Genomic DNA, 10677 nt, shown 5'->3' with positions numbered 1-10677 from the left:
GCTCCGTGCTTGATAGCTGAGAGATGGCTTGCATTGCCTCTGGTTTCTAAAAGGCCACGAGGAGTACCGCTATATATATAACACTCTATGTTGGGAGCGTTATTCTCGGATTGATTCTGCTCCACGAAAGCTGCGGTTGCTAAAAGCCGAGTGCCCACAGCAGCACGCACCTCGGCTGCCATCCGTGTCCTCCCTTTCCGAGCATCTAGCGAAAGCTGGGAGCTCAGACCCTGGAGGGAATCCTGGACCCGCAACCTGACTCCGCTCGCAGCCTATTGGCTCGCTCCCCGAAGCCCGCCCCCGAGGCCGGGGCGGCCTTTTCACCGGGACCCGCCCCTCGTCCCTGGGAATCGCCGCCCGGCAGGCCGGCTGCGCCTGCCAGTCAGCCCGAGTGGCGGAGGCTCTCCGCTCGGAGCCCCGCCCCCTCCCCCTAATTGATATTATTGGAGTGTGGAGCAAGCGGCCGGTCTGCAGTCGGAGACTTGCAGGCAGCAAACACGGTGCGAACGAACAGGAGGGGGAAAAAATAAAAAAGCTAAACGTGGAGCAGCCGGCCGGAGGTCGAGCAGGGGAATCGATGCGAAAAGCGCAATAAAAAATAACCCACTTCGGAGCAAACATCTTTTAAAAAGCTACGACTCAACTGAAACCTAAAATAAAACCTGCTCATGCACCATGGTTTTTCAAACTCGGCACCCTTCATGGATTATTTTATGCTACATCTGGCTGCTCCGCTTTGCACATACCGGGGAGGCGCAGGCTGCAAAGGAAGGTAAGGTGATGGGAACGCAAAGTTTGTTCTGACTTATTTATTTAGCGGTCTACCTGCATGAGCCGGCTAGTCCGCGGGGCTGCCGGCCGCGCCTCCGGCGCGGGGCGACCCTCCCCCGCCGGCTCCCCGCCCCCTCACCGGCCCCGCTGCTCCCGGCAGGCGGGCGGCAAGCTGGGCTACTCCGAACCGCCTTCAGCCCGGTGCCCGGGGCCGTCCGCCCGACGGGAGCGGGATTTCTGGCGCGGGCAGTCCGGAGGGCGTGAGCAGCAACGGAGAGCGGCGGGGCGAAGTGGGGTGGTGTGTGTGTGGCGGGGGTGGGGGGAGAGCGATGACCAGCGAGCTCGTTCTCTAGGATCGTAGGCGGGCCGGATCTCTTCTTCTAGCCCTCTCCTCTTCCTCCTCTCGGCGTTCGCCTCTGGTGGGGTAAGCTGCGGCCGGAGTTAGTCGGAGACTGGGGAGTGCAGCTCTAGTGTCTTGGCCAGCCCGTCGGCGAGCGGCTGGTGTCCCGAGCCTTCGCACAGGGCCCTTGACTTGCGTGAGCTCCGAACGCTCGGGTTACTAATGAAGTGCTCACTGCGTCTGTGGAGGAGGCGCGGGCCTGCGGTTGGCGCTCAGCCGCCGGCGCGGAACAATAACGCCGCGGAGGTGAAGCGAGGGAGCGGTGCGCGCCCCGCGGCGGGGACGTCTGCGTTCAGCGCGCGCCGCGCGTGGGTCTCGGCGGCCGCGCGGACAGCCCGAGTCCATCCGGCTCGGCCCGCCGGGGAGGCAGGGGGCGGGCTGGGGCTGTGGAACTGATAACGAGGTGCCGCTTGGGCGACTGCAAGTCCCCAAACATCTGCCCGGCAATTGAGTCCGAGTGGTCAGACCTTGCGAAGGATCTGGATCCTGAAGGCTAATTCTGGGTGAAGAGAGGAGGTTTCATTTGGGCGGCCAGATACGCCTGTATATGGTTGTTGTTGTTATTATTATTATTATTATTATTATTATTATTACTATTTCTTCTCCTTTGAACCACTGACAAGGTAAAGTACCTTTCGGTGCCTGTAGTTGGAGCTGGGGAAAAATAAATCTCAATGGAAATGTCTTGCTTCTTGAGCAATGTTACAATCTCCACCCCCCCCACCCCCGTCCTCCAGACTGTAAATCTAACGTTGATTTCCCGTTATTTAAAAGCAAGATACTAATAATTAATTATTCCTGAAGTATGGAGAATGGAGGAATCTGTTATCGGATTTAGGTCATGATGGTGATGCGGGGCGGGGGGGAGGGGTTGTGTTCGATACTGGTTATCTCTTTACGTAGCCCTGAAAACTTAGTGATTTAGTGCTGCTTTTTTCCATTCTCTTCGTGCACCCCTCGTCTTTCGCTCAAACCACACCGCCCAACCCAACGCCATGTCCTACTTCTTGAGCCAGCCTGACCTTCTGACCCCAGTTTCCACATCTGCAACCAGTGTTGACGCTGAACCCATTCAGAGAAATTTTCAGAGAAAACCATGATTCCGAGCTGTCGGTTACGCGTTAGCCCCCAACCGACGTCTGCCAAAAACACACACCCATACACACCAGAATGCACATTTCTACTCGCATGACACTAGCGATTAGGAACATTCAATTCTGGAACCTTGTACCGATTGCTCCGGAATAGCGGGAGCTGAGGAAAAGTTTGCACCGCTGCGGCGAAGCCGGGCGCGCAAGCTCACGCAGACCCGGCAGGAGTTTGAGCTATAAATAACTGCATCACTAGGGGGAGAGGTTCCTGCAGCCAGAATGTCTCGCTCGCTTGCTTTTCTCTTCTGGGTGCAAGATACGTGAAGTGGATTCTGATTCTAGGAGGCTGAATTCTTTAAATGCAGAAGTGAGATGTTTAAAAGGTGGGCGGGAGGGCGAATGCGCCCCGCTTCTCAGTGGCGACGCTCCCAGCGCGCAGCGTCGATCAAGAGCTGCGGTTCTGGGAGCGAGCAAGCCCGAGGGGCGCCGCGGCACCCAGGGGCGAGCGCTGGGAAGCGCCTCGAGCAGGTGCCAGGCCTCCCAGGTTGGCCGAGGGTGGATGGAGGAAGCTGAGGGACCTCCTTCCTCCACTTTCCTCATACGTGTTCTCTCGGGAGGTCCGTTCCCGCTACTGGGAGGGAATGGATAAGTCAGAATCTGACGCTTGGAGGCGAAGTGCAGCTGCTGTTTTTCCTTTTCGTAAATGCCGCCGCCGCCTCGCCCTCAAAGGAGACGCTGCCCGAAAGCCTCTTTCCTCCTCCCGGCTCCTTCTGGAGCAAGGGTGCCACTGGCTCCCTGGAGGGTCCAGGTCTGGCGGAGGCGTAATGGATGCTCGGCGCGGCGGGCGCGCCCGTCTGGCAGCCCCTGCCCCGCCCCGCGGAGGGCCCCGCCCCGGCCCCCGCCGCCGCCGCTACCCGCGCGGCCCGTGGCTGGCTTGGCCCGGGCGCGCCCTGCATCGTGCCCTTGCCTTTACCCCCGCGCAGCAGGGAACGGAGTCCCGGAGCCCGGACCTGTGCGCCCCAGGTCCTGGTCGGCGCCGGGGTACGCCTCCGTGGGCGTGAAGGGAGGATGGCGCTCCGCGCTCTGAGCGGGCAGGCAAAAGCGCGCACTGGCGGGTTTACCCAGAGAGCGGACGACGAGGAGACGCGCTGGTCACTTTAGAGCTGCTTCTGATTAAACGCTCAGGGCTGGTTTCTGTTTTGTTTTTATTTGTTAGTTTCTCTCTTAACTTGTTTGCCATCGTCACCCCTCCGCGGTCCCTTGGTTCCCACCCCAGACCGTGCTGAGGGGTAACGGAATGGCAGTAAACGATCATCACATTGCTTGTTTCACTCTGCAAAATGACTCGAAGGTCACCTGGGTTTAAAATCCACTTGTGTCCTGTCAGTGCAGAAGACAAAAATAATAGTAATAATAAATCATCTCAAAAGGAACCTGGAACCCATGTTGTTTCGTTGTGCTAACTCTCTATTGTTGAGGACAAAAACAAAATAAACTTTAAACGTTATATAAATTCACTAGTCCAACGATTTATTGATGTTCCCAGTGCGAAATACAACTTGGTATTTTGAAAGTGTGCATTCCACCACCCCCACCCCCCCGCTCCCCGCGAAAGAGAGTCAAGTATTTGTGACCGAGGTTTGTGCTTTCATGGTCTTCCCAAGAGTCTTAAGTGTAAAACATTTTTGCAAATAAAGTGTTTCTTTATCTATGTGTTTTCAGTTGCAGGCAATAACCTTGACTAGAGCAAAGGAGTTGAACACATAATCAATGTGTTCCTTTGTTTTCTTAACGTAACAAATTTTCATTACCTTTTAAATATAGTTTTTTCCTCTAGTGATTATTTAAAAGTTCATATAAGCGTATATTTTATTTAAGTCTAAATTTTAACATTTTTCTGAGGTTGATGTTATGCATATTTACAAGCTTGGAAATATATTCAGTATTATTTCTGGACAAGTTGATACATTTGTTAAAAATGCTGTAGAGTCAGAAATATTTTTAAAGAATAAAAACTCATAACTGAATCAGTACAAGCAGAGTGAATGCTTTAGGAGAGTAATTGTCTTAAAAAGCAATAAAATATATTGAATTGGAGGTATGATATGTGTCAATGTGTAATATTTGAATACATTATCTTATATTAATACTGCCAAGAGCATTTGTTACATTTATATACATGTAAATGAATTGTTTATGCTTTTTGATAATATAAAAGTGGAATACAACTGTTTTTAAAAGTCAAGTCAGGAACAAAGTCAAGTCAGAGTTTAAATATATCATTTTGAAAATTAGCTGATGCTTTGAAATATTTGGAAATTTAAAAAACATAGATATATTGAAAACAGATGTTTGACTAACCCAGAAATATGTCTTGGAAATAATGGGCAATTTATTTTTCTCATGATGACATTGCTTGATATAGTTTTCTATTGTATTCATTTTGGCTTAAGTGAAGATACCCTGTGGAAAAGTTTTTAAAAAATAAACTCCAATTCTCAAAAGGCACTAGGAAATACTTTTGGCACAGTATTACAAATTAATGACTAGCTGAAGATAAATATGGAATTACATTTTATTATGTTCATGTTGTTATATCTGACAAAATTTGGAGTGCTCAATGGCTTATAAAGTTTTTAAAATATATAATTACTATAGAATCAATATATCACATGCAATTTTTACCCTGTCATATTTTTAAGTTTTTAAACTTGTTTTAATATTTTAATTAAAAAATACCAAATATAGTATAGTATTTTAATATCTTTTCTCCTTAAGAAAGGGGAATATACGTGTATCAGGTGGGTATTCATTTCATCATTCTTTTACATAAATAACTGTTAATATATCTTAGATCATAAAGTGATACTTATATAGAAATTAGATTCACATTAATAACTTTTGCAAATGTGTTTACATTTTTCATGTAACATTTGAAAATAAAACTTTGTTTTTCAGTACTACTGCTGGATTCTAAAGCACAACAAACGGAGTTGGAATGGATTTCCTCTCCACCCAATGGGGTAAGTGCTTCTCCTCATAAAATATCACTTTTTATTTTTTAAAGTAAGAAACACAACCTCCCCCTCCCTGTGGAATTATTCACATTCTTCATATTTAAACTGTTTTAATTCCAAATGTCTCATTCAAAATTTTGTTGTGTTATAATGAGACATTGAGTTCTTTGAGTAAGAGAAGGTATACTTAGTACTTGGGGAAATGGATTTAAAAAAAAAATCTTTATAACCATAATCATTTGAGTTCTTATTGTGAGAGGAATCATACCTCAGGTTCCAGGCTATAAATGCTTACTAATTACAGGGAACATTTCCATCACAAACTCACTTAAACCTCTTTAGTTGCTTTATACTTAATCACTAGGTAGGTTGTATATAGTTCTTTAAAACAGTATGTGATGTGTTTCTTCTTTTAAAAACAGTTCTAGCATCATTCAGAGTACACTTTAAAAGATAGCTGACAGTGTAATATGCTCCATATTTTAGCATGGAATTTACTGTAAAATATTATTTGAATTCTCCAAATTTTTATCATGTGCTATCTGCTGTTATTAGTCAGAAATGATGGCAGAGCATGTATATATTATAGTAAAAATCTGCTACAATAAATAGGAGTAAAAGCCTCCCAATAAAAATCTATGAAAATATAAGTAATTCTGACCATTACATTTCACATGTCATGATAGGTATATTATTTACTTAATTTTAGTTCGTCTTTGTCTTTAGGTCTTATTTTAATTGTAAGAGAGGGCACACACTTCACCCCTTAGGAAGAAAGGGGCTGCGAGAAAGGAGAGTATATATCTCATTGTTATTTAAGTTGATCTTCTTTACAGTAAGAAGCATAAGTGAGGATATAAAAAGTGTAACAAATTTTGCAAAGAGAAGAATGAAAATCTGAAAGGGAATTTTGAGTATAAGAACAGCATAAAATCAATATGTCATGAACTGGAAGTCAGTAATGCAAAATGTGAACAATGCAAATCTCCTTAAAATATTCAGATTTTTTTATTGAATTAATATTTGAAAGATTGCTTAAATGATATTGTAGTTATCTGTATAGGTCAGATTAAATTATGAAAAAATGACAAGTATTTTACAGATTAACTATAAAAAGCGCACTGAGTTTAAGGTAGGAGTATCATACTTTTCTTGTAAGTGGAATAGTTTCCATGAGTGAAAATATACATTTTAGGAAGACATTTACAATAAAAAAGAAACACCTTTCTTACCAATGACAGATGTAGCCCATTTTCTACCCTCCATCAGTTAAAACAAATAGAGATGGAGGATAGTTTTTATCTCTAAAGAGAAGTAAACTGATTCAGGATTGTAGTGATTGTAGTATTTCATCAATGTAATCCACGAAATGATAAATTATGACTGTCTATGTTATCTTTGACTCAAATGGGCATTTTATCAGTCCAAATATCTTAACAGTTAACCCTACATATCTGTAGGAATCAACAGATAATATTAGGAAATGATAATTGACAATATTTTTTATATATGAAATGGATTGGTTTGAATGCTATTAAATATCTTGCAGGAAATAAAGTGTTATTAAGATACATTTTTAGAAAATATTTTCATAAGTATACTATAAAAGCACAGTATTTGAATTAAGACTTCTTTCCTAATGGTGTCATTTATAGAAGTGATTGCAATCTCTTACAAAAGTGAAATAATAAAACAAGAGTTGTGTTAAATGCGTTTGTGTAGTCTTACTATTTGTGATCTATACAATCGTTGTCTTGAAATTTTCCCCTCAGGAATAAATTTTTAAATAAAAATTAAAATTAACTAGGTTTCAAAAGTAATGAAATTGATTTTTCATACATAAAACAAAGTAATATGATTGTTCTTGAAGTTAGAAAAAGGAAACCTTGAGATACGCCTTTATAATAATTAGCCTTGGTTTCTTTAGGCTGGGGAATTGTTAAGAGCACATTTATCTTTAGAGCTTTTGATTTCTTGGTAGATATCATTATTAGTTTTACTTTTTTTAATAATTTCAATCTGATTAAGGGACTAAAATCTCCGCATCCAAATGGATGAATTTGGGTACATTTGGCTAAGTGCCATTCATACAGATTATAAGCAGCTAACTGAAACAAAGGGAAATATGCACACCATTAACTAGTCACAAACTCAAGTTGTGTTGAATAAAACCTGCACATGATAATGGGTTCTTTGCTGCATTTGAGGAGTTTTGATATGTATAATAAAATTGCAGCAAATATATAATGTCATACAAAAAATTTCTAAGTTATAGTATTTTGCTAATTTGTCAGTTTTCTAAAAAATAGCTTTAAAAGTAGATATTAATATTTTAAAGTATTTTAATAAATTAATCCTCTAATCAAGTTTTACAAATAAAACTCATTACCACATGCTTATTAGTTTATTTACTTTCTGCTTTTCTTGAAAGGATAGTTTAAATATTGCATGCTGTGTGATTTTGGATTTGAATACTAACATTTTCATATTTGGCATTTTATATTGGGGAAATAAATACAAGTAGATGATGATTTCACTATTAAGGTAGCCTGCATATAAAATGGGAAATTTTGTGATAATGGTAAGAAAGGACATAATCAACTGTTACGTTAGACTTCTAGGAATATTTTAGGTGAAATGAATTTGCTAATGAGCGGTATAGATATTATTATACATGGCTTTATAATGTTTAGAGTTTTGCCAATTCTGCCAAACGTATTATTTTCCCTTTTCATGAAAATATATGTTTGCTGTAGTATATATTGCATCAGTATATGAATGGACATTTTTAAATATGTGATATTTTTCCTGTCAAAAAGCTTATTACTGAAATATGATCCAGCATGCTGATTTTCCGTGTACATTTGATTGTCTATTGAAAGCAATTTATTTATGAAGATGAATCATGCTTTTATAACTACTTATTTATAGTTATGTGGCTTATGTACAGTATTATATATAACACTGCAGTAAATAAATAGCTCTGTAAAATGTTACTCTCATATCTTATTTTGGAAAGATTGTAGAAGATTTTGCATTGTGAATATCAACATGTTGTGGGCTGCTTTTACATTTCAGAGCACTCTTGGCATTTTCTTCCCTGTGTTTTTTAGGTGCTCTAAGTTTAACATCAGCACTTAAAATGTCAACTGAGTTATCAGAGATTCTGCCATGTAGCCATATGCATATGCATTAAATGGTAATTTAAATGATTGTGTTATGCACTTAGTCTATAAAAATTATAATCTCAGTGGAGACTATAGACATAAGCAAACATGTAAAAAGAAACACTAATACACTAGCAAACAGATATTAAACAAAATGAAATATTTATTGTACGTACAAACGATGCAGGCAACCTGAATGATGTTGCGCTACCAGGGTGAAGCTGAGCTGAGAGTCCTGTCTTCTTAGGGTACAGTGTTTGCCAGGGTGGGAATCTACCTAACTCTCTCACGGTTCATCATGTGTGCTTTGCTAACGATGCCTCATGTGCTTTCAAAATGAAAATGTTGTGTTTTTTTTGCTGAATGACTTACAGCCTTTTTAAAACATTTTACAGTGGGAAGAGATCAGTGGGTTGGATGAGAACTACACCCCGATCCGAACCTACCAGGTGTGCCAGGTCATGGAACCCAACCAAAACAACTGGCTGCGGACTAACTGGATTTCGAAAGGCAATGCACAAAGGATTTTTGTAGAATTGAAATTTACCCTGAGGGATTGTAACAGTCTTCCTGGAGTACTGGGAACTTGCAAGGAAACCTTTAATTTGTACTATTATGAAACAGACTACGACACTGGCAGGAATATAAGAGAAAACCTCTATGTAAAAATAGACACCATTGCTGCAGATGAAAGTTTTACCCAAGGTGACCTTGGTGAAAGAAAGATGAAGCTTAACACTGAGGTGAGAGAGATTGGACCTTTGTCCAAAAAGGGATTCTATCTTGCCTTTCAGGATGTAGGGGCTTGCATAGCTTTGGTTTCTGTCAAAGTATACTACAAGAAGTGCTGGTCCATTATTGAGAATTTAGCTATCTTTCCAGATACAGTGACTGGTTCAGAATTTTCCTCTTTAGTCGAGGTTCGAGGGACATGTGTCAGCAGTGCAGAGGAAGAGGCGGAAAACTCCCCCAGGATGCACTGCAGTGCAGAAGGAGAATGGTTAGTGCCCATTGGAAAATGTATCTGCAAAGCAGGCTACCAGCAAAAAGGGGACACTTGTGAACGTAAGTAATACGTGCTATTAAAATTCCACTTTGCATTTTTTTTCTATTTCAGTATCAGAGATTTTGAGTAATAATAGTTATTTAAACAAGTGAGTCTGTGCTACACCAGCATTTCCGATTCAGCCGATCTTGAGTGAAGTCACTGTTGAGCTATCAAATGATTCCCCACAGTGATATCTGCACTAATGGTATGCAATAAATATTGGCAATAATGACATTCGTTACTAAGATTTAATTTGCCCTATGTTTGACCTAGAAGTCAATGGTTGCACATTGGTCTATGAGATTTAAGAGAGGAGAGTGAGCAGAGTGAGGTGTGACATCAATCAGGACTCAATGATAGGGGATTCCTCCTGTTGTGAAATCTGTTTAGTCTGGACTTGTAAGCAGCAGAAAAAAGGAGGTTATGGGGCTGCTAACGAGCTCTACTGACAGGGTACATACAAATATATTTCTAAACTTTTAGGATTATTTTTAATAAATAATAAAACTTTGATACAAAAATCATCAAATTTCACTTGATAGATCTTTAAAGTTACTTCTGCCTAAGCCATATTTCCTTTCTGGACTAAATAATAAAACAAATGCTTTTCTGATAAGTCATGTTATAATGGACCACGTTTTTTGTGGAAGTGGGCCAAAGCAAAGCTTCAGTTATTTTAATACATCAGTTGGGCGTTCTCTATGTTTTGAAACAATAATAGCATACGAATTAGTGAACCTTTTCCTTTGTTTTTTTAAAACTGGATTTTCTCTTGTATAGTATTTTGTAGTCATTATAATTGGCCAGTATTTTTCTATTTAAAGCTGTGTCAGTCACATGGATCTTCAAAATTGATATTGTTCTGTTTGTGCATATCCCAAAAAATTCTATAATAAGGTTATATTATTTATATATCTTTTAATTTATAAGTTATAAGACATAATCCATTCTGAAAAATAACTTTTATGTATTCTTTGTACTTCAAAGCCGGCAACATAATTTTAATGACTGCAAATCCTAGTTAATTTAGACGGGACTAGAGCTAACGATAGTAACTTACTATATGCAGATACTCTTCCATATGCTTTATATGTACTAGTTCATTTAATGAGGTAGATTTCATTTTCATGTCTATTTTACAGAAAAAAGAAATTGGTAGTATCAAGGGTAAATTGCTTGCTTG

At 40.8% G+C, this 10677-nt stretch overlaps 1 protein-coding gene across 1 annotated transcript in view; it reads left to right on the top strand.

Annotated features, from left to right (window-relative positions):
- The first annotated feature begins 482 nt into the window (after nt 1–482).
- The window catches only part of EPHA7 (EPH receptor A7), a 165644-nt gene continuing 155449 nt past the window's right edge, over nt 483–10677 (top strand). Inside the window, exons 1-3 of the mRNA XM_045867237.3 lie at nt 483–772; nt 5221–5285; nt 8842–9511. Of these exons, the coding sequence (XP_045723193.2) occupies nt 676–772; nt 5221–5285; nt 8842–9511 (832 nt within the window). The 5' untranslated portion in view covers nt 483–675. The remainder of the gene's footprint in view (nt 773–5220; nt 5286–8841; nt 9512–10677) is intronic.

This window comes from Mirounga angustirostris, unplaced genomic scaffold, assembly GCF_029215605.1.
Source record: "Mirounga angustirostris isolate CCGP_5_RB_7025 unplaced genomic scaffold, mMirAng1.0.hap1 SCAF_8, whole genome shotgun sequence".
NCBI lineage: Eukaryota > Metazoa > Chordata > Mammalia > Carnivora > Phocidae > Mirounga > Mirounga angustirostris.
This window is presented reverse-complemented; position numbering and strand designations above follow the sequence as displayed.